The sequence below is a fragment of the Ictidomys tridecemlineatus genome, chromosome 10 (genome assembly GCF_052094955.1).
Source record: "Ictidomys tridecemlineatus isolate mIctTri1 chromosome 10, mIctTri1.hap1, whole genome shotgun sequence".
Classification (NCBI taxonomy): Eukaryota; Metazoa; Chordata; class Mammalia; order Rodentia; family Sciuridae; genus Ictidomys; species Ictidomys tridecemlineatus.
In genome coordinates this window covers 42,770,655-42,796,297 of record NC_135486.1, presented here as the reverse complement: position 1 = coordinate 42,796,297, position 25,643 = coordinate 42,770,655, and the positions used below count along the sequence as shown (strand labels likewise).

At 34.2% G+C, this 25,643-nt stretch overlaps 1 protein-coding gene across 12 annotated transcripts in view; it reads left to right on the top strand.

The window, feature by feature from the left end:
* Ush2a (usherin) overlaps positions 1-25,643 on the top strand; it is a 738,328-nt gene that overhangs the window by 449,790 nt on the left and 262,895 nt on the right. For 10 of the 12 annotated variants that reach the window (XM_078022812.1, XM_078022816.1, XM_078022815.1 and 7 more), the window contains exon 38: positions 5,922-6,101. The exons of 1 other annotated variant lie outside the window; for it this stretch is intronic. In XM_078022812.1, coding sequence (XP_077878938.1) covers positions 5,922-6,101 — 180 coding nt within the window. The remainder of the gene's footprint in view (positions 1-5,921; positions 6,102-25,643) is intronic. One more of the 12 variants, XM_078022813.1, reaches the window with a different exon arrangement.

The window sequence follows — 25,643 nt, the reverse complement described above, 5'->3', positions numbered from 1 at the left end:
AGCCAGCCTCCTGTATTTCTTCCTGTATTTCCCATAACAGGAAAAATACAGCATTTTCTTATACGAGAAGTGGGAAAATTAGTTAACACTTTTTCTACCTTAAGGTGTAATTGGATTCAGAAAAAGGCTAACTTAAAGCAGGACCAGGTCTGACATATAAAATCCTCACAAGGTAACAAGAATCAGCTTGGTTTGTTCGCTGTCATTTCTCATTATAATCTTTGTCATGAGAATGGATTCATGTTGTGCCATTTTCTGTTCTTGTTACAATCTTTGTCACATGAATAAGATATCAGGATGTTAATGCCTGGCATACAGTATTCCGTGTGTGATGATACTGTACAGGACTACGCTGACCTTTGCAATATTATGTATTCTGATTGGTTGTTCACTTCACCTCTTTCCCACAAGTTAATAAGGCTGTAAAAAGGAGAGAAGGGAAATGGCCAGCCAGTCAAATTATAGAATATTGAAAAGGTCACAGCAGTACAGTACAGAGGGAAAAAATTATGGAATATATGGTGCATTAAAATTCTTGTGACAATGATTATAACAAGAATGGGAAAGGATACTCATTTGTGTTATTTCAATCTGGAGAATCCCACGGGATGGTGTTCCCAGGACAACAATCATTTATATTTACATCTCTGCATCATACATGTGAAAATATCCATTTATGTTGATTTTTGCTTCAAAAATGATTAAATAGAAAATATCTTGCTATTCAACCAATGACACTAAAGATAAGCTTTTCACCTTAGAAAACTGGCATCTATGATGTTACCATTTTAATAGGTCTTCCCATTTGAAACTGAGAAAGATTTTTTACCAGTGAGATCTGTTGGTCATGTGGAATTTATTTTGTCTATTTCTTCATTTAGCACTTTTATTTCAGAATGAAATAGGAAAGATGATTTAACGTTTCCAAAGATGCCTTGGAATATGGAACATTCAGAAATAGCAATTAGGAGTTTATTTAAAAATTTTACATGATCTATACAAAACTTATTTCTTCTTGTGATGCATGATGTGGGCCAGTGTACAAAAATATTTTTCTTCCCTTGCATCCTCAGTGAGAGAGGAGGGAGAGAGAAAAACAGAATCCTTCAATCAAAAATTCTGAAATTATTGTTCTCAGATGTGCAATAATGATTACTCATTTAATAAAATTGTTTTTATGCACATTTTAAAATTCCTCATAGAACAACCATATAAGATTTACATTTTTCAGTCTGTAAAGATAGATCTAGTTTAATCATTAGTTTTATACTCTTTGAATACGTTATTTCACTAATAGAGTAAACATTTTATAGCCCAACACTATAGTTTAAAACCACCATTAATAAGGATGCCAAATGTGATCTAGCTACTTTTAGAAGCAGAAAGAATTAATTTTGATCACTGCTTTAAGACCATCCTAACTACAGATTGAATAATTAGTAATTCTCAAATTTCAACTTACTGGAGAAGAATCGTGCAGTAGTTTCTGGACCCTGACATCTGATATTCTCATTTAGTAAGTCTAAGGTGCAACTGAACTATACGAACGTTTATGAAGCACCCCAGGTGATTTTGATGCAGGTGAAACTTTGAACACTGATAAAAGACAACCACAATCTGTAGAGTTTAGAGCAATCTCCAGTTAATGTTAAATGGTTCAGACCAAACCAAAGAGTAGGGATGCAGGAAGCTCAACTAAAAGTCACAGTCTGTGGATAGGGGTTGGGGGAAGTTGTGGTTCCAGAACACAGAAGCTTAAATGCACCTGCACCATCCATTTATACTCACAAATATGGTGAGAGCTGAGGCCAGAATGGTCACCTGTGATAGGAAATGCTTATCAACTTAGCATTTTCTAGCTTGATTTTTAAGGCTGAACCAACAGGGATGTATTTTCCAGCCCAGTGAAACCAAGTTTGCGCAGTGAAAAGTGGTAAGCCACAACCCACTCAAGAGGGGCAATCTGAGGACTTGAATTTTAAGGATCTTTACCCAACATCTAGAAATGCAAATTGGTAAAGAGCAAGGAGGAAAGATGGAGGGGGTTCATGAGGAGGAGCAAGAACTGCAATCTGTGGGTCCATTTTTGGTGTTGACTCTGGAAATTTTTGAGCTACATTGAGAATCGAAATTCTGTCATTGACTCTAGGTTTGTGAATGGAACTGTGTGTTAGTGGAGGTGAGAGAGCATTAGACTCACTTGGCTGCGTGGTTCCTGGAGATATACATGTTCTTTTTTGAGCTGAGTAAAATGGTTATGTAATTGCATACTTCTCATAATTATTGAGTAATTATATACTTCTTATAATTACTGAGTAATCATTGTTCTATAACTAGAACTTAATGCTACAACTAATTGTATAATTACCATGTATTAATGTTGTTATCTAGGAAACTTAGAATAAAGTGGTACTTAATATATTTCCCCCTGTCATGCTGTTTTCAAAGCTAGAGATAGTGTTTGTTTTGAAGCTCACATTTTGCTTCAATAACAAACAAAATGCAAGGAATAAAAACTTCACTGATATTATAATAGATGTTTATTCATTGGTATTACATTTGCACCTGACTGGAAATGTGTAAAATAATGCTCTCCTGGCTTAATTGTAGAATTTTTGTTGTTTTGCAATTTCAGGCTTTTATAAGATGTGCACAGTTATGCTACTTCAGAGTCAGAGGAGAATCTGCCTGGGTCACTTTAGGGTAGGCTGAACTTTTTGAAATTTTACAACAGGATATGACAATGATGGCACTTATTTCAACTGTAACTGAAAATGTTTCTGGGTAGTTAGGTGTCTTGGAAACTTGGGGCCTTCTGAGGCTAATCATGTAATCGTTCTTAGTGATGACAAAGGATTCACATTTAACCCTAACTAGATATTTTAACTGCAAGAAATATGTTTATTTATTTGAAACATGTTCTCATTTGCCTTCAGCCAAGTTTCCTCCGTGCATGCAGCTGGAACTCAATCATCTTCAGTTGAATCAAGTGGACCAGCTGTAAAGAACCTACGAAAACCACAAGTGCATAATTTGGAAATTTTTAATGCACAGCAAATTACCAAAGACTATTTTGAAAGTTTCAGAACTTTTTTGCTAATAAGCATTACACATATATAAAAATACATTATCTAATTGCAGTTGAGAACCTTAAATCATTTTTTAAATTACAAATGTCTTTTTATCTGGCTTTACTGAAAATGAATAAAATTTGTTACTCTTTTATTTTAACCCATAAGTGCCATTTATCCTCTGGAATAAACCACTCCTTTGAATGTGCCAATTTCAAGTCCAGAGTGGTCAATGATTGTATGCTACTAGGGATTTCTTCTTGTAATGGAAAACACATACCCTAGTATTTGGCAGTGATAAATTTTTCAGCTACTTTCTCTATCCCAAAATTGTTATGTATCTTTTTAAAAATTCTACATATTTTTAAGTTTTTGTCTGTCTTAACCATATTTCATGAAAATGAGTGTGTCATAACTAACCATCAGATTCCCTTTTGCATTATTTGAGCTTCATTAATTTCAGAATTGAAATATAACCTGATGGGAAAATGGCATAATAGTAGTGGATGAGATTACCATTGTTTTGTTCATTGAAAGCCATAGAATTTTGATTGATATTACTTTGTTAGGTTAGGAGAGACAGATAATTTAGTAGTAGGTAATTGCTTCTAAGAAATAGGGTGCTAATTCTAAATGTTTCTCTGCAGTGTATGAGTTGTACAGGTTATAACAAAAACAGTAGCATAATTCCTGGTTGTTGTGATCACTATGATGAATGAATTGATGTTATCCCAGGTGTCATTTTATTCACAAGGCAATAAAGTAAATAGTATATACATTGATGGCAGCATACACAGTGCCTCTTAGAGTAGTACTTTTCCAATTATATTTAATGTAGTATATTCAGGAACCCAAGAAAATATTTAAATAATAGTTTGTTATGAGCAACACTTATGTGCTAGATATAATAATAAAATCCCTCAAATCTCACAATCATTCTACACTGTGATTAGCATTCTTAGTTCATAGATTAACAATGAGAGGATTTATAAACACTAAGTAACTTTGCAAAGGATGCATTACTTAAAATACAAGGACAGACTAGTTTGAAAGTGGGACCCTCTAAAAACCAAATTTATGTTCTTCCCTTTGCAATATGCTTTGCTACTACACTGTGTTAAAATATATTTTGTGAATATTGCAACCATTAAAACTACTATAAAATACAAGATCACTTTTAGCATGTGGCTATCTTTTACTTTTTAATTATCTAATCAATAAAGATTATATCAGTACCTGGAGATATAGCAAATATGCTTCTTTACCCAATGAAGTTCAATTATTCTGTGTTTTTTATTCATTTGCCTTTATCTGTAGAATTTGTAGAAAAGATGAAATGTACATTTTAAAAATGTTTTGGCAGACAAAAAATGCCTAGTTGAAGTAAATATTAATATTCTTAATGGTTCTTTTTTCTATGTTTTTATTTTTATTTATAAATAAATAATTATTTATAATGCAGATTGCATTATAATTCATATTACATATTTAGAGCACATATTTTTAATATCTCTGGTTGTATACAAATTATATTCACACCAATTCATGCCTTCATACATGTACTTTGGATAATGATGTCCATCACATTCCACCATCATTTCTAACCCCATGCCCCATCCTTCCTCCTCCCACCCCTCTGCCCTATCTAGAGTTTATCTATTCCTCCCATGCTCCCCCTCTCTACCCCCTATGAATCAGCCTCCTTATATCAGAGAAAGCATTCAGCATTTGTTTTTTCGGGGGATTGGCTAACTTCACTTAGCATTATCTTCTCTAATTCCATCCATTTACTTGCAAATGCCATGATTTTATTTTCTATGTTTTAAAAGAATAATTATAACACATTAGTAATATTTGACTAAAAGTAAGCCATATTTTGGAAAATAGTTGCCTCATGTAAACTTCTCAGGAAAGTCTTAATGTAGAAAGTGAAATAAATATTATAGTTTTCAGTCATAACCCTTTTCTGGTTTTAACCTTAATTTCTAATTCTTCTGAACTTTCAGCATAATCCTGTGGTGCACAGGAGAGAGAACACATTGTTGTTAGGCACCAGTCTTTTTCCTTGTCCCAGATATGCTGAGACTTGAGAATGGGTTGCTAAAGCTTGGTGAGGACGGGGTGGTGGCACATGGATGAGATATATTGGAAGTCATTCTGTTACACAGTCCGGGACCTCCCTGCATTTACCAATAGAACTTAAAAACCACATTTAATCAAAGTGAACATGATTTATCTCCCATCTCCAGTTGCTTTTTAGGATATTCTGACCAATTCCTATTTGAAGGGGTATTAAGTATAAAGAAAACCCACCTCTCGAGCAAGATGAACAGAACATACCACAGATGATGACATAGAAAACATCTGACATGTATCTGAGTATTCGATTTATATCTAGGACCATCCTACTTGGAGAGAACTGTGTTATTTCTTTCTGCACACCCATGAGAATTCAAGGATAAAAAGAAAACCTCAAAAAGGATAAAATGTAAACACAACTCATTAAAACACAACTCAGTAAAACACAACTCATTAAATAATCTAATTATCTGTGCAATATTTTTTCTTCTATTCATGATACTTGTGATATGGTTTTATACTATTTTCAAATATCAGTCAAGCTACTTCAATTACAACAATAAATGAATTGGAACTGTCAGCCCAGGTTTGGTTTTGTTCACAACATAGTAACATGAGAGTGCACATTGATGGGAGTGCCTACAGTGTAGCTTAGGGCAGTGCTGTTTTAGTGCTATTTATTACAAGAGGTTCAGGAACCCCTCCCCTTAAATCTTCAAATTGTAGAAAAAGCCCTTATACTAAGGTCAGTAATTTTCTTTTTTTAATCAGCAGGTAATAACTACACTCTTCTGAGTGGCACAAAAGTCATGCACAGCAGTGGAGACTCCAACCTTTGGGTGCCCATTGATGGGTTGGTTCCTTTTACTAACTATACTGTGCAAGTGAATGCTACCAATAGCCAAGGCAGCTTGATAAGTGACGCTATAACGATTGCAATGCCACCAGGGGGTAAGTCTATGAAAACTATTGGCTCTCTAATTTTAATTAAATGTCTTAGGCACTAAGTCACCATTGAATATCTTGTTTATTGTTGGAATTAAAACTTAGAGGCTTGGTTGAATCTCTGGTTGTTTCATTTAGTTTTATTGAGACTTATTAATATTCTTTTGTTGTTGAGTCTGTTTTCATCTTGTACTGTATGTATATGTATGTATACGTACTAAACACACATATACATATCTCTGGCTTTCTGCATGTTAAGAATGTTGAAAATGCTTTTTATTTGAGACTTCACTTAGATTCAAAGTTTTTATTTTTAAATTGAAGCTTTAATTTTCAAATGTTTCTCATTGTTGGTTTTCTGAGGAACTAGTTTAGGTGCTTTTGTGTTTGGCAAAAAGGGCATTACACAGACTAGAACGCTGTACTCATGCCACTGGACAAACACTTTTACTGTATATCCTAATGATTATGTTTTAGTGGTGCTAATGTAATATAGTTTGGATGTGTATATTTTAAATATTTCTATTAAAAGTTGATGCAAGTTAGTTAAAATTGCCAAAATCAATGTTACTTTGATCTTTAATCAATTCCACCATTATCCTATTTATGTGAACTAAGTGCTAAGAAGAACTTCCCTCTCAGACTGGTATATGTGGCCCTTGAACAGAAAGTATGCCTCATAATAAGGGCTCGATTCTCAGTTGAGTGTTCAAGAATGTATACTTTCTGAAAATATCCAAGGAGAAGGACCCTAGGACCATAATTATGTGCCCTATAGCCACACTTCCAGGAACCAGGGTGTTGTGGACTGAGGAAGAACATCATGGTCTTGTTATCAGCCATCTACAGAGCTGCATAACTAAATCTCCCTCTGGTCATAAAGAGCTTAACAGCAGAAAAATTCCACATCACTGGAGAAAAATACAGCTGTATCTGTAGTTCCTATGAAATCTCTTTTCTCAGGAAAAGATTCATTACCTGTTGTGGCATGAGAACCACTCACAATTCTCTCCTTTTATGACATTATGAGAATTAATGAATGGATATTTACTAAAGCACTTAAAATTCTAAATGGCAGAAGCCACATTATTTGAGAAAAGAATGCTTAAAAGAGATTTCCAGGACTGATCAATATAGGTAAGTATCAGATTTCACGAATTAATTTTAAAAAGAAGTTGAATTTGGATAGATGCTTATTTTTAATTAGAGAACACAACACAAAACAAAACCAAAGAAAGGAACATTGGGTAATCATATTTTCATTTTTCCCTCTAATCCACCCACAAGAAATAGCAGAAACTTGTGATGACGCTAAACCTTGGTATTTAATACCCTTCATTCACATTTAGGAATCAAGAGCAATTGATACTTTAGTAGAAATTTTAAGTTGCATATGAATACTTTTCTTAACAGGATAAATAGAATATTTAATGAGTTATATATTCACTTTATGGCATTTACACTGATTTGGATAATGTATAACTTAGAGTAATTTAGCTTGTATTGATAAAATAAGCCTGATTAAATTTATTGCTTGTATATTTTAGAATGTATGGTCCTAATCATTTGTTATTAGATAATTCAGTTGAAAACAGAAAGCTCCCACTGTAACTCAGTACACACTGTGTGGGTGTATTGAGTAGAAGGGTTAATATTATGTAAACAAGAAGAAACTAAAATATTGTTTTATGTTGAGGCAGTGGAACAGAATCAAACTGCTAAGTGAGGCTTATCTTCCTCTCACCCTGAGGATGCTTATCTGTGTCATTATCATAATGTTTTCTGAGCCCAATGCAATCTTTCGTGGTATGTATTCAGAAATTCAGAATTTAGGGGAAGGCTCTTCACCCAAAGAGGAAGCAAATGTCTTTAAAGACAGACAGAGATTTGCTCAAGTTTATTATAGCCATTAGGACATACTTTCTTTCATCATTAGATTGTTGTTGATTACAATTAGGAAACTTATAGCTTTGAAATTATCTTTTTTATGACCTTGTGGCAGTTTAAAGGTGATACCTCATTGATTAAATAGGTTTTAGTTCATGCTTCCTTTTACTTAATGATCTGAAAACATATTATCCTGATTTACACATAAAAATCATGCTGAAAAGCATGTGGCATTCACTAGAATATGTGTGTTTAAGTAGAATTAAATTAGTACTGAGAGTTATTAAAGAAATCTTCCATGCCCCTGTCCAGTGAACTGTGTTTCATACTGAAATGAATAATAAATGAACCGATATACAGGAGCTAACCAACTTATGCGCAGAGAAGGTTCTATGTGCTATTTACTTTTCCATTATATTTGGATTTTATTATTATTGCCATTTCTCTGATTTCAAAAACTAGATCTCTTTTATGGTGATGTGGAATTTTTAGTATCTTTCAATGCTAGATTATGTAAGATTGTAATGATAACAGCTTTAGCTATATTTTCTTTTTAGTATAGATTAAAAACATAATCATAGAAGGTTGAGGCAAATCAAAAAGGCTATTTTTTTTTTTATCAAATGTTTGCTATACAATGTAGCCTGGAAAACTCCTTTTGCTTCTTTGCTCTATCCAAGTCTGACTCATTTTTGAAGTTTTCACTGAGAAATCAGCCCATCAGCAAGTTGTCCCTCACCAACAAAGATGGAGATAGGGCCCTTCTGTGTCCCAGAGCACAAGCACGTCACATTAAAATCGCCTGTTTAATTTGACCATCACAATCACTGGTTATGAGACCCTATGCATCAGGGACTGTTTCTTATTCACATTTTTATCTTTAGTGCCTAGACCCAACATGACACCTGGTAGGCCCATAATGAATAATTGGTGAATGCATGAATAAATAAATCAGTCAAGATAGCTTAATTACTAGTTTTAAATCATAAGCTTATCCTTGCTCCAGTGCTGCCCAGGTTTCATTTTTACCTCAGCCACCTTATAGTGGTTCTCAGCTGCAAAAGTATGACCTTTTCTGTGTGCTGCTGTCCACTGTAGGAAAGCTATGGCCGTGTAAACATAATTGCAGTACTGACTGTCAAAAGGGAGGGAATACTGGAGGTAGGGAATATTCCCAGGTTTCATCATCTCATCACTCTGGTTTCTCCCCTCGAGTGGTTACTCCAGTGAGCTGGGGGTGAATGGTCCTTGGTTTATATAGGAGTTTAGAAAGGAGAGGTAAAGGAACATGATATGAAGAATTGGGGTATGGTTCACATCTCTTAGTAGGATGGTTGAGAACAATGGATCTGCTAGTAGCTATGTTTATTTTTCTGATGAGAAAAAAAATGTGATTAAAAATATGATAAAAACCAGGTTTTATGAACACCGAAATGAATGTAAGAAAAGGACACCATCAACAGCTCAGCATGTAGGTGAGCAGGGAAATATCCCAAATAGCTCACACGTTTTACTTATAAATTCATCTTAAATTTTATTTGGAAAACTGGAGGTGTTCTCTTATTTTCATTTATGTAGCACCTCCTCCCCTACCTCTGTGCACTCAGGTTTTTGTACTTCCATAATTACAATATTTTAGGTTGTTTGTAATAACATAATGCTCATATTTAGCACTCAGATACTCTTAGAAATGAAGAATATATTTAATCTGAGCTCTTGAATAGCATTATGGTACAGGTTCAAGAGTTCTAGGAAAAGAATTAAAAAAATAAAAACGGAATCCAAATGTTAATCCATAAATATGAAACTTTCCTCTGGCCTTTACCCCTTCAAGGTCTGGAGTTACTAATGGGGTTAGGATTTCAACGCTTAATGGGGCTCAGTGCATTAGTGTTTTGTATGCATGGAATTCAGCATTCAGTTTAATAAGTGGTTGACATTGGTGATGTCCCTTAATTTGCTTAAATCTAATTGGCTCTTTTATCAGTCAAACCTGTATGGATTGGCAATTGATCAGAAAGGGTCAGCCATGACTCTGCATGTAGTTAAATGATGGAGCCACCAGTTAAAGTCACAGTTGCATGATAATAAGCACGGGAAGAACAAATGAGCTTAGAAGAAGAAGGCAAAGAAGCTTAGAAGTTTTGCAGGATCTTCAAGTTCAGAACAAAGGCATTATAGAGTATATAAATTTTAAATACACTGCATTTTGCCTCCAGACTTAAACCTTTTTTTTTTCCAGATGAACTGAAATCTTGTCTGAAACTGTCTTTGTTACATCAAAGAACTACTCAGAAAGCGAAAAGAGACAGAAGAAGCATAAAAGGGCATAGTTTAAAATGATTAGTGACAAATTCCATACTGACGAGCTAGAAACAGATTTTTTATGAAAATTTTATATTTTTTTCCAAAAGGAATATTTTTCTTCTGTTTATCTTTTTCTGAACTGCTTCAGTGTCATAGTGGAAGAAACTTAGAGCCCGTTTAGTTTGTGAACTTAATCGGGTTTTTCCCTGACAGTAAATAATTTGTTATTTATGCCTTTAAATGGATGGGGATTATTATAATTTTGGAAGTTCATAAAAGTACTATGCCTGAGGAACCTGTTCATTTTTTCAAAATGTGTTTTTAGAAAATCCAAAAGTGAGAAAGCAGAATAGTTAAGAGTGGTTGTTTTAAAGGGTCTTTTTTTTTAAATCTCCCTTCTTCCCTGATAACACTCCCCACCTAAAGCCATCAATGAAATGAAAGGAGTGATATCATTAGGAATGAAAATGGAAGCACATGTTAAAAACATAGACTTTCGAGTCTTAGAGACATGGATTTAAATCTACCTCTTTCACTCACTCACTGAGAGACTGTGAGCAGACCTATAAATAGAACAGCCTCAGTTTGTTCATCTAGAAAACAGGCAGGATGATAATTTCCACATGAAAGAATTGTTCGCAGGATTTAACACCATAGCATATTCAAGATGCTTGGCATAGTGCCTGTCTTGGTAAACATTTGGTGCTTGCTGCGTGCTTTGCTCTGTTTTCCTATTGTGTCAGTCCATTTTCAGTTGCTACAACAAAATACACAAAGCTGGGTACTTTATAAAGAAAGGTGCTTATATAGCTCTCAGTTTTGGAGGTCTAGGAGCACAGCACTGACTCTAAATGTTTATCAACATTTTCCTTGGAGACGATCTAAGAAAATCTTTCCTAACGTGAAAATTAATATTGTATTTTATTTCAGGATAAATATTAAAAAATATATATCACTAGTTTTTTTAAAATTATTAAAACTCAATATTATGTAGAAAAATTCTGAGCTCCTATGTTATGTGTGTGATTTTCAAAATTATTTTCAGTTATTTCTTTAATCTAGAGTCTAAATCTTCACATTTTTGCCTATAACTATGACCTCTGAGGACAGAAATCATATCAATCTGTGTTTGATTTGTTGTTTATAACCCCAATGCCTAGCACAAAATATTTGCTTAATCAATGACCAAAACTTTGTAGTTATAACTTGGATAATAACCTTGAAATTTATCTTTTGTTATTCCTCTTTTATTTAGATAACCAATTTTTATAATTCAGTCCAGCATTTAGGGTTAAATTCATTCTAAAATTAATTTATCTTAGTCCTGTGAAGATGGCCACAGCACCATAGAAATAAATAACATAAGGCCCTTTTGAGGCATCTTGTGTGTGTGTGATTGTGTGTGTGTGTGATTGTTCGTGCGCGTTTCTTTGCATATGTGTTTGTGTGTGTGTGTTTAATTCTTTGTTTTAACCACCATTTTCATCCAGGCCTGGTGGTGCATGCCTGTAAGCCTTAGCTTGGGAGGCTAAGGCAGGCGGATCACAAGTTCAAAGCCAGCCTCAGCAGATCCTGTGTCAAAATAAAAAAAATAAAAGGCTCTAAGGGTGAGCTGGCGTTGTGTCTCAGTTGTAGAGTGCTTGCCTAGCATGTGTAAGACACTGGGTTCAATCCTCAGCACCACATAAAAATAAATAAATAAAATAAATGTCTATTAACAACTAAAAATAAAAAATAAAAGCTCTGTGGGTGTAGCTCTAGAGTGGTTAAGTGTCCCTGGATTCTATCCCTAGTAGCATTTCAATTAACTTATATTTAGTGACTGGAAATTGGACTGAAAATGGGAGTTATAATAGAACATTTTAAAAAATCCAAATATATGTTGAATAAAACTTTAGTTTATAACACATAATTATATATTTACCTTCCAATTATTGTTATATAGGGTCAAATTATTTTCTTAGGTTTTTGGTTTGCTATTTATAAGTCCATCATTTTTATTACAAAAAGTACCCATAGTGTATAGTTTATAATTCCTACTTTTAAAGTTCCTTTAATTTAAAAAAAAAATGAGTAAGGAATAACCTAATTATAGACTCTTTCTAGACTTTTATATTTTCTCCTGTCTTTCAGTTATTTTTCCTACACTAATTTGACAATATTGTTTTATTTTCGTAATTTTTAAGTTTTATGAAACCATTTTCATAGAATCCAGTTTCTCTTATTTTACTAGTATTCATCAGCTTAAGTGATATTACAATGAGAAGTACAGCTGATATAATACTTTTGAAAAATATACCTGCATTTTGGGTAAGTATATAATTCTACATGTGGCTGTAGCATTTTGCCCTTGAAATAAATAGTCATCAGCTGCTGTTTCTGTGCATTACAGAATAAATGGAAATTCTTTATTAGTCTGGCAAATTGGTGAAGAATAGTTAGTAAAGAGAGTGCCTACTATTTAAGAGAAGAAAGTGTGTGCAAGGTGGCAGGATGGTCCACCCTGGAAGCAGCCTGTCTACTAGGAGGGCAGGACAGAGCCATCAAATTCTTCTCTTAGGTTAAGTGTTGAAACAGCTCTGCCTTAGGAGGAAAAAATAAATATTGATTATATCCCTTCAATTGATTAAGAACCCAGCCTGAAGGGCTGGGGTTGTGGCTCAGCCGTAGAGTGCTCCCCTCGAGCATTTGAGGTCCTTGGTTCGATTCTCAGCACCACATAAAAATAAATAAATAAGGTATCGTGTCCAACTACAACTAAATAATAATAATAATAATAATAATAATAATAATAATAATAATATTTAATATTAAAGAACTCAGTCTAAGATTTAGGCATGATTTGCTCAAGTGAATTTGTCTTTCTCCTTCAATTCTTTAAGGAAAGAACTGAACATTTCAGTTTTCTAATTTTAACCAAAATCCCTTTCTAAGACTAAGAGGAGTGGACTGTGGTTACCATTATTGACCAACCATAGGGAGAATGCTATTTTTTATATACCATCCCTAAATGCAATTAGAATTTCAGTAAACAGGGAGAGACCAAAAAAGAAAAAAAATTGCAAACGAAAGCCTCATTTTATCTTACATTTTCCTCATCCACTGTAGTGCAGAGAACAGTAAAATATTTCTATGCCTTTTAAACTCTCTCTTAGTAAAATGTTAACATGCTACTTTTCAAAATGCAATTAATACTTCTCAAAATTGATAAAGCTTTCTTGCCCTGTGCAAATACAGAGCCCATCCACATGTGCTTTCTATTCTTCATCTGCTCTTTGTTCACTGATTTATTGGCAAGATATAAGTAGAAACTTTAACATGCAGGTGGCCATGGTAGATCTTAAAAATTGAAAAGGTGCAAAGGAATGGAATGAAAAAAAAATAAACTGTAGGTTAGAAATGTAAATAAACAGAAGGCTAAGATGGTGCATTACTTTATTCAGAGGATACCAGGAAAGATGAGATTAACTGCCTTTTATAATGTAAAAGCCACAATGAAGATACAGGATGGTGAGGAATAGCATTCTTTAACACAACAACATTCCACCACATAAACAGATGGTTTGTCTTTACTTTCAGTATATTAAAAGCTACACAATTTATATTATACCCAGTTCATATGAATCTTTAGAATAGTTGTGCATAATGTTTTACTTCTGTGTATATCATCCAAATGTGCTGCTATTTTTCCCCTGGAAAAAAATCAACCCGTTGAAAGTAATAAAGTAGGTGGATTCAACAAATAAACAGTATTTAAATTCTTAATAAAATAGTATATTTTTGAAAACATATTCTAGGCCATTTAGTTTAACCCATGCTTTCTCTCAACTATAAGAACTAAACTACAGTACTTATGACTGTCTTAAACATGCTTACTTTTATAAAAAAAAATTTACCTTTACCTTTTGCAAGGATAGTTTATTCTGCTGTGTGTGTGTGTGTTTGTGTGTGTGTGTGTGCATGTTTACAAAATGATGTATCAAGAGCAAAAAAGAGGGGGATACATTTTTACCTTATAATTGGTGAAATTTTCTTCACTTTTCATATTCACCATCTTGACAATGAACCTCCTGCTTATGAAAACACTTTAGAAAGGAACTAACTTCTGAGCCATGGAGAAGAGGGAAGGGAACTTTGAAGTGTGCTTACCATGGACTCAACAAGCCCCTAGCAAAGGGCTGCCAGCTTCTCACATTTGCATACTCTCTTGTGGCTCATATAGCAATACACACGCCCACATGCACAATTAAGAGCTATCTTTAGAGCATCCTGGGGCAAGGCAGATAGACTAAAAAAAAAGAAAAAAAACTTTAATTAAAATCACATTTTTTTTTCTCCTTTGCCAGGGGAGTGGAGTGGGAAGTATTGTTCCTTTAAGTTCCATTGATATTTAAAAATCATATTTTTAAAAAGAATAAGTACAATTCCCCTTTTTGCTTTTTTTATCTTGGAAGAAAGGTTTATCTAAAATCTTTAAGGTTAAAAAAAAATCATGTCTGTCTGACTGGCTCTGCAGTTTGAAAGCAACTTCAAGTTTTATTTGAATTCTTATAGTGCCCTGAAGAAATTTTTGCTTTATTTCTTTAAAATAATCTCTTATTCTTTTATTGTTTTCTTTTTTTTATCATAGACAGACTTTTATGCAAGTCAACTCTGTGCCTGACTTGCATAAAATTCTATGAACATTTACCTGCTTGTATACAGACTCTTGCAAAAGTGAGACAAACCTTAATATATCTTAGATACTTAAATGCCACACTTCTAATCTCTTTTTATTAGCAATATCATGGAAATTTCTACCATATCTCTGTAAAGGGGTGCAGACCACCCAGGGTCTAATGTTTCTAGAGTCCTGTAAAATTTAATGAAGAATAAGCTTAATTTGATTGGGACAACAGGGTGCATTCATTATAACCACTATGATATTCTGAATAGTAATTAATTGGGGAAAATGAAACTGGAATGTAATGTTATCTAATATATGTTTTATTCTTTTTTATTTTTTTTAGTTGTAGATGGACACTATATCTTTATTTTTTTTCTTTATTTATTTTTTACGTGATGCTTAGGATTGAACCCAATGCCTCACCAGTATGAGGCACGCGCTCTCCACTGAACCACAACCCTATCCCTAATATATGCTTTATGAAATTAGTACTTTCCCTCACACTTCATAGACCACTTTGGAATTTACACTTCCATTTTTATTTAAATGTTATATATGTGTGTGTCATGTCTCATCTAGTAGAATAAAGAATAAATTCATGGCAAAGAATGAAAAAATGAATGAATGAATGAATGAATGAATGAATGAATGCTGTTATACAGAGCGGTCATAGCTGATCTTTCTGTCTCTGTTCTTCTCATGGTTTACTGTGGTTCTAGGCACATAGTCAGAAGTTAATAAGCTTACTTTGGTAGCCCACCTAGCCTGTAGTCTCACTTTCTGCAATTTCAGTTACCCAGGGTCAACTGTAGTTTAAAAATATTAAATGGAAAATTCCAAAAATAAACAATTTATAAGTTTTAGATTGCACATTGTTTGGAATAGTGTAATGAAATCTATCATCTCATTCCATCACTGAACTCTGAATCATCCTTTTGTATAGCATATTCATGGTGTATGTGCTACTCACCTGTTACTCATTAAGTAGCCATCTCAGTCATCAGATCATACCAGTCTGTTCAAGTAACCTTCATTTTAATAAAAATGTCCCAGTGTGCTAGAGTAGTGATGATGGCTATTCATATATGTCAAAGAGAAGTTGTAAGTGCTTCCTTTGAATGAAAACATGTAAGTTGTCAACTTAAAATGAAAAGAAAAAGAAGTCATATACTAAGGTTGCTACAATCTGTTAATAACCAGAAATCTTCTGTTAAACTGAGAAGAATAAAAAAAGAAATTCACATTTGTTTTGTCATAAGTTTATTAATCTGTACTATACCTAATTTATAAATTAAAGTTTATTATAGGCATGTATATTTAGAGAAAAGTATTGTATTTACAGAGTTTGGTGCTCTCTGAAGTTTTATTTATCTGCTGATGGTCTTGGAACATATTCCCCTGGGATAATGAGGGGCCACTTGTCTCCAGGGGCTAATAAAAGCTTTGTATTATGTTTCTCACCCAAGCTCACCTTCAATTTTTCTTTTGCTTATGGAATTTGAATTTCCTTCCTGCCTCCTTGGGCTCTCAAGAGCCCCGGTGTTGTGTGTGGATGTTACGGTCAGTGAAAACATTGTGCTCCCCTTGCCACAGTGATTTTTTTTCTTGGTGGGGGAGTGGTATACAGGTGCTCCAAACAGAGCTAATGAAATGCAATAAAACAGTATAATCAGCAGATGTGGAAGTCCTGTCCTGCATGCATTTGAGTCAGGATTCTACTGAATCTTCTGCCAGACCCTTGTCCTGCAAAGAGTTCAAGAATGTAGCCACGCAGTCTGGGAATGGGGGAAAGCAGAAGAGACCTGAGAGAAGGTAAACTGGATTCTGCTGGTGTAATTTGATCCTTTGAATCCAGTGCTGCCTAAAACCAAAATCAATGTTTTGTTTTGACTTTTCTCTTACAGGGGCCAATTAACCCTTTTCATTATTTATGCCTCCATGGGTTGGGCTTTCTGTCACTTGAAAACAAAAAATGTTTAAACCATAGATGCTTCAGAGAAAGGGGGAAAAGGAGAATCAGAGAAGCCTTGTGACTTCTTAAAAATCATACCAAATGCCAGGTGTGGTGGCGCACACCTCTAATCCCAGAGGCTGAGGTAGAAAGATGGCAAGTTCAAGGCCCGCCTCAGCAATTTATTGAGCCCCTCTGCAACTTAGCAAGATCCTGTTTCAAAATAAAAAATAAGGGTATGGTTCAGTGTTTCAGCATCCCTGAGTTCCGTCTCTGGTACAAAACAAACAAACAAAATCATACTTAAACCATGGCAGCTCAAAATGCATGCTGGATTTTTGTTTGAGCTCTCAAATGAGGAGACCTCAAAAACCTGATGTGAACTGTAATAATAAGGTCTACATCTGTGAAATCACCAGCCCTATTCTGAAGGTGCTCTTCAGAGTCATTTCACCTGACAGTCTTCTAAGGAACTTCTCCTCTATTTTCAGGTCTCAGAGTCCTGAGTTTTGCCAATGACTCGTACACACATTAGCTATTTGGTTTGACCCAAGTAATTTAGTTGAGTACACTACAGGTTTCTCATCACTAAAATGGCAGTCTTAAACCAGATCAGTGGTTCCCACAGCAGGATTCCAGACTAGGAACATCATCATTACCTGGGAACTTATTCCAAATGCAGATTCTTAAGCTCCACCCTCCATCTACTGAATCAGAAATTCTGAAGCTGAGGTCAACCAATCTATATAATAGATTTTAACAGATGCCCTCTCACTCCCCTCCCTACCAGGTAGTTTGGATGCATGCCCAAGTTTGAAAACCACAGAACTAGAGCATCCCTGAAATACCTTCAAATCAAAAATGTTGTGTGATTTTGTCCATGCTTCTATTTCACACTTATAACTGGGACACAGAATTACTGAGGGAAAAAAACGTGCAGAACAGGCTCCTGTGCTCAACTTGTTTTTGAATACAGAAAAGAAACTCCATTCTTAGGGCCATTGGCCTTTCCAATGTAAGGAAGTAGACACATTGCTCACAGACTTCCTGAATGTGACAGCTAGGGATACCATGGATAACCAGTTCCAGATGCTGAGCCCTACCTGTGGCACCAAAAAGCAACAGGCCTGATGTTTTATGCACTGAGGAACACTAATCGGTCCTACTGTGAAGATGCTGTCAAGGAAATTTCCTCTGCTCTTTGATTCCTTCACAGAACATCTGTTACAAGGAGCTCCATGTATCTAAAACCTGAATCTCTTCCCTCTGGGAGTTTTCTTTAATGAGCGTCTTGTGGCTACACCTCCTCCGTAGGGTTTTCAAATGTGTTTCAAGTCAGTTATAGCTTTATCCTGGATTCCAGGGTTGGCTGGCTGTTAGATCTCGTAGTTAGGGTTTTTGTTTTGTTTTTTTCCTTCTAGGAGTTCATAAAATGTAACTCCACAGAGTAGAGTGATTTAGCTTCCAGTTACCTAGAGAACAATTATTATCATGTAATCTTTTATCTCATAAAAAGTTTTTTGATGCAATGATCACTCATAACAAGCTAGCATTTACTAGGTGCAAGCTCTGTTTTGCATACAATACCTCATTTAATCTTCACAAATTCTACAAGGATAGTGCTGTCATTATCTTTATTTGCACATGAGGAATTTGGCTTGCAACTAGTACATTAAAGCCATGCAACTGGGAAAAGGCAGGGACTGTATTGAAGCCTAGAGCCTGGCTATAGAAGCCTAATTTTGAGTCACCATCATCTATTATTCAGTGAGCATGCCTTGCACTGACCTCTCATATCATCTTTAGCAGAGGAAACACAGATGTCTAGGCACTGATCAACAAGTGTCTGAAGAAGCAGCTTGACTCTACAGCTGTGTCAAATCCAATTTCAAGGGTATAGTTTGGTTGTACTGTTGGGTGTTGGAAGCTCCTTGGGAAAGGACTGGAGTGTGTTCCTGGTTAGCTACATGATCCATGCTCCTCAGTTTATCCTCTAATGAGAGGTGAAAAAATAATTGGTTAAATATTTTTACAGCCTTTCAATAAAACATTGATCAGAAGCAATATTATGTAGTATACACTCTGTGTGGAAGACAAAAAGACAATGTATTGGACCCATTATTACCCAATGTGGTTTTATGTACTTACTTGCACACCATCTAGTTTGAAAATCTTTCATATTCATCCACAAACTTCTAATATATACTTGAATGAAAATAAGACAATATTTAAGATAGTCCTTATCTTGATCTATCTTGAAATGAAGAATCATAACTTTTCTGAAAATATTCTTTTCTGCACTTTCATCTCTTAAGTGCATTGTAAGTTGTAATGTGCCTTTCTTCCTTTGGCTTGTGATACAAAATTTAGATTTTCTGATTTGACTTGCTGTTGTAGAAGCTTTTGTGCAGATATGGTACAGAAAATTTTATTAGAACTAGTGCGAATACATTTACTCAGAATATTAGTATGTAACAATGGCATCATTATTGTTAATTACCAAGTTACCCTCTCTTTGGACCTGACTAAATTTGAGTTCTTTGTGTTAATGCTCTCTATATCTCAAAGAAAATGAGGACATGTGATTCTTCTGATTGTACAAAATTTCTAGGCCTATAAAGAAAGATTTAGTTTATCTAATGGTGTTAAATTTGAAAAAGTCAAAAACTTCATTAAAAGAGAGGGAAAAGTTTATATTTGTAAAAATGAAGGAAAGTATAAAGAAGTGAAAAATATTTATTATTATACTAAATCAACTTTCCATGAACAGATTAAAAACACTACAGGACACTCATTTGCAGGTAGAATATTCTAGAATCCAGCCCCTGTGAACAGTGTGAATATGTGGAGAAATCATTTTCCAGAACTGTCATGGGAATGCCTATCTGTATCCTTTAGACAATTAGGAGAAATACCTTCTTTATCAAAATCTGAAATTGTGGTATGACCATAAAGGCTTGAATTTTGTTCACATAGTTGACTCTATTATAAATCAAGTAAGAAAATTTCCTAATATGTGCATTGATTAAACAAATTGACCACAGTGTCTGTCAAACAATGGAATTCAACTAATATACAATCTATTGCCCCCAGAATTTTTATGTACTCATTATTTAACCTTGGAAAGTTCTGTCCTCTCTAAGCCTTAATTTGTTCATTTGACAAAGGGTTTCATAATCACAGAACCTTCCTGGATGGATTTAAGCAAAGGATAAAGAATGTGTGCACAGAACAGATCAGCTGGTGCTTAAGTAGGTACTCAATTATTTGTTTAAAGCATATAAAGCATGATACATATTAAATAAACGTTTTACATAAGCTATCACTATTAAGTTGAAAATTAAATGAACTCATAAACATCTAACTTTGTATTTTCCTTGATAATTCCAACAACTGCCTCTTAAAACTAAATGTAAGGAAGCAGCAGATTGGTTGTAGTATACTAAATTATAAGTGAGGACTAATTTGAGGATCAAAGATACTCTTTGGGAGATATCACTTGACTGGTAGGAAAAGCATTAGCTGTCTCCCTCTGTCTCATGTATTTGTTCTCTCTGTCTTAGAAATATTCCTCCCCACAGTTTCTGAATCTTGATGTTTAATTTAACACAAAGGTCTTTGAGAGGCACAACAGGGGGTTGTTCCTGGTAGTTCTGGCATTGAGGAAATTGAAATGTACATGTTTTTTCTCATTTATCAAAGAAGGGCAAGAATCTAAAGTGACATTTTATATCAAATGAATTATGAACTGTGTACTTTGTACCTAAGGGAACAACAACTAAATTAGGGTTTTAGATAAAAAGAGAGCAAGAGATACACACACAAAAAAATAGGTTTTTAATAAAACATACAGTAATTTCTGTTACTGTGTCTGACAGGGACATGGCAGAATACAGTCTTTCTGTAGAATGGATGCAGACTACTTGAAAAATCTGTAAGATTTAGACATATTTGAGATATTTCCTCAGAAACAATTGAACCTAAATGTCTTACACTCAGTGAAACATTCTTGATAATCTTAGCTTTTTGTCCATGCTTACTTACTTAGGAAAAAACAAATTGTAAATTTCTTATTTCCTTGCAAAATAAGAAATTAGGGGTTATTGAGAGGAAGAAAAATAGCTTTGAGGATTAAATGATATACATGAAAGGATCACATTTTATCCCTCTTCTGTTTATCAGTAAGACCACTGACATATGTACACTCACACATAAGTAAATAATTCCACTGATTAAGGGCATGGATTATAAAACCAGCTAGATCTGTTTCAAATATTAATTTCTCCTCCTCTTTTTTATGTGACTGTAGCAAGTTCCTATAATCATACTTTGCCTCAGATTTTTTTTCATCTCTGAAATGGGAGTAAATGATAAGAATTACCTTGTGAGATTGACACCAAGAAGAGCAAATGTGATGTTTTGTAATGCATACAGCATGATACACACACATAATAACTGCATTTACACAGCATAGTTTAATTCTTCTCCCATGATGGAGAAGATTGGGCAGTAGGAAATTAACCCAATTTTTCCTGAAGTCTAGGAAGCATTACAATTAAACAGAACCACAGCCTGTCCATGCAATATACCTAATAATCTTATTTTCCAATTACCAATTAGAAATTCTTAGAGAGTTCTTTCTTCTTCCAGAAAAGTCTGGTTTTTTTTTCCAAATTTGTTTATTTATTTATTTTTTTTATAACATAAGATTTACTTTATTAAGAATAGACATCTGAAACTTGATGTGTACAACTATTTTTTTTACAATTTTTTATTGGTTGTTCACAACATTACAAAGCTCTTGACATATCATATTTCATACATTAGATTGAAGTGGGTTATGAACTCCCAATTTTACCCCAAATGCAGATTGCAGAATCACGTCCGTTACACATCCACAATTTTACATAATGCCCAATTAGTAATTGTTGTATTCTGCTACCTTTCCTATCCCCTACTATCCCCACTTCCCTCCCCTCTCTACCCCATCTACTGTAATTCATTACTCTCCTTGTTTATTTTCCCATTCCCCTCACAACCTCGCTATTCTTCCAAAAATGGGTATTCTAATCTGTGCTATATACAAGTTAAAGAAGGGCATTATAGGAACACATTTATTTTAGACTTCCAAATAGCCCCAGGTGCTTAAATCTTAAAATGATAAAATTCCTTGATATTAAATCTTATGTATGTTCTGATATTGGTATTATACTGGGTAACAATTGTGTGGCTAAATTACTAGAAAAAGAACAAAACTATCAGTGATTTCCTAATTATAAATTTTCTTCATTTGACCTAATCATATAATTATTGATCATCATTATAGTCAAATGAGCATCACTTTTTGTTTCTCAAATTTTTATTCTAACTCTACTTATAAAGTGGAATCAGTTCTTAGAATTCTTCCATCATTTTAAATTCTTTTGATGACTACTGTTTTGCTCTCCCTAATAAAGAAGTTGAAGTTAATGATCTACTGAGATAAGGGAGATTGTCTTGGTCTATTAGGGTGTCTGGAACAAAACATTACTGACTAGATGGCTACTAAACAACAAATTCATTTCTTACTGTTCTGGATTCTGGGTAGTCCACGATGAAGGTACAAGCAGATTTGGTGTCTGCTTATAGCTTCTTTCTTGTAGATAGCCATCTACTAATTTTAACCTTAATAGTAGAAAAAGCTGGAGAGCTCTCCAGAATATTTTTCAGAAGGGCCTAAATCTATTCATGAGGGTGATCTGTCCCCTTGACCTAGTCAGGTTCCAAAGATCTCACCTCCTAATATCACATGGGCCACAACAATGTCAACATATGTGTTTTGTGGGGGAGGGGACAGAGACATTCAAGTCATAGCAGCTGACCTATATATGATAAATTTAAGCCTAGAGCTATGCATTACTTGAATAATTAATTAATCAATTTGAATAGTAGGTACAAGCCCATAGTTAAGATGGTTTTAATAATCAATCCCTTCTGATTCTTCAATCTTTAAATGACCAAAATTTTTGTTCAATGGTTTTTTAATTCCTAGTCTAACTCTAAAATACAATATTTTATTTTCTTTGCTTAACTGAGTCATTTATTTATTTGCTCTTGTTCCTGTTAGATACATTCAACAAGGGAAACTTTAATAAATTCCTTCTAAAGAGAGCTACTTTTGACACTAGCTTGAATTTACTCATTATGAAAATTATTTATTAACCTTGCTAAGCATATCTTTTAAATTTCACAAAGGCTAAATTCTTCAGAGAATTATTTTAAATGAAATGAACAAACTATATGAACTAAGTATAGGATAGACTTAATTAAATATTATTTTTGTTGTACATATTTTAAATTATTTTGCCAAATTAAAGATATACTCTAAACAAAGGATATCTAATTAACCAGATACTCAAGGAAAAACAATTTAATCTATGCTGTCTGTAAACTAACTGAATGAAAATGATAATATCAGAATAAATAGGAATCTAAGATATATCCTTAAGAATACTAAGAGGAATTCAAATGTCACAAGCAAAAAAAATGTCTAAATCTAGGAAATCTTGGAAAGGAAAAAAGAAAAAAATTTGGTTGGTGGTTTAACATTCAAAAGAAAGAAAGAAAGAAAATTCTTCTGGGCATTATGACCTCAAGGCCTCTAATTAGTTTGACAAAGTGACAGTTCCACATTCTAGTTGAACAAATAATGTATCTAATGAAATTTAAGATCCCTATTTTTCTCTGAGCACAAAGAACTACATCATTCACAGCTGTAGGGTATTTCAGAATTAACAGAGGATGACTTCCGTCTGTCTGATGTTTCCTGGCTAACAAATTCAATGAAATTGTCTTGCCAAGTAATTTAAAGTAACTCTCTAATCTTAAATCACAAAGAGAGCTGGAGGTGGAGGTGTGTTGTCCCATGGATGCTGATGTGAAGTGGAATTATTTTATTTCTCAAAATGGTCAATAGCAATTAGTATTCAGTGGTGTCTTTTTATTCTGGTGGCCTTGACCCACCTTTGCCCCCTCTTTCTATATTACTCCTATTATATACTGTAACAGGGGATATCCTTACTTCTTTTCCACTCTAATTAAAGCATTCTTAGTGAACACATGGGCCATTTTTCATTTCAGGGAAGAATAATTACTTCAGCCAGGTGGGAACAGCCCATTGGGTTTCGTATTAGTTTTGACAAATATTTGCACCAATTTAGATGGATATGTTATCATGCCATTGGAATGTTGGTGAAGTTTTGAGTTTCCCTTGGAAAGATAGACCCAAAGAAGTCAGTGAAAGATCAAAGACAAAAACATCACTTTTTATTCAATAATGTGCCCTAAAATATTTTGTCACTGAGATAAAAAGTAAATGATGGATTTTTAAAATTTTTTTTTAATTTTTTGTAATTTTTGAGATAAAAAGTAAATGATGGATTTTTTAATTTTTATTTTATTCACATACTTTCTTTCCAGATGCTGCTTTTGTCTTAAATACTCTTCTAGCTATACTGATGGCTATCTTGAGAATATATCATTTCTTTAGCGTGGGTCCATGAAATCCATAGTCCTTGTTATGTATCTTGTTTCTGTGTTTTCACTGGAGCTCCTTCTTGGGAAGCACTCAGAGTCAAAGATGCCTTGGCCAAGAAAGAGATAAAAACCACAAAACAGGAAGAGATGAAGATTGAGACAAGAGACAAAGACAATTTCTTCAAACATCCACTACAAAACCCTCCTCAAGATTTAAATGATACAACTGATTTTTTTTTCAAAAATTTATTGCATCCTTTCAAATCTCCTAGCTATAAGATCTCTCTGCTGGCAGAGCAGTATCTACACTCCAAGCTGAATCTTTAGGATCCAGGGAGGGAAGATGTGGAACAAGCAGGGAAAGGAAGCCAGCCACCTCTGTACCTGTGAGAGAAGTCAGTGTTCTGGTTGGGTCAGGTCATTTGAACTTCCATAAGTAGAAGTTAGGAACATGAGTTTTGGAGACAACTGAATCCAGATGGCAGCCCAACTACTTATTAGCTGTGTGCCCACAATACTTCATCTTATCAAGCTTTCGTTTTCTTGTCTCAGCTTACTTCATACATAGAACCTTCATGAGGATCAAATGTGAGGATATATATATATAAAACATTCAGGTTCCTGGCATTATATGCCCTATAATAACTACTTAGAATTAAGTTTTGTATTTTAGTGTTTCTTTTTTTTTTTCCTTCAACTTTCTTTTTAGTTGTAGGTGGACACAATCTTTGTTTATTTGTTTGTTTTATGTGGTCCTGAGGATCAAACCCAGTGCCTCATGCATGCAAGGCAAACACTCAACCACTAAGCTACAGCCTCAGCCCCTTGAGTGTGTTTATTTTTATCAATGAATGTCAAGATGTAAGCATTTCTCCAGGGGCAGTTAACCAAAGCTATTAAAGTGATTGATTTACTTAATAACTTTAACATAAAAAAATTTAAACTCTATAAAAACTTTGGACTTCAATCTACATTTATTTATCTGAAACAGATTTGATGAGACTTTACTAGTTACCTTTTCTGGGCCAGAAAAGTCTCTGGAGCAGATACAGTACATTCCCTTATAGGACTGAAGGCATGGCCATCTTGATCTTCTCTTTCATAATTACATTTATAGCATGTTTTGTGTGGATACTCATGAATCACCAGGAAATGTTGGGATGGCTCATGGGAATGTGGCAGATTTTTACTGATTTTGCAGTAGGGGGCAGGCAGCGGGGAT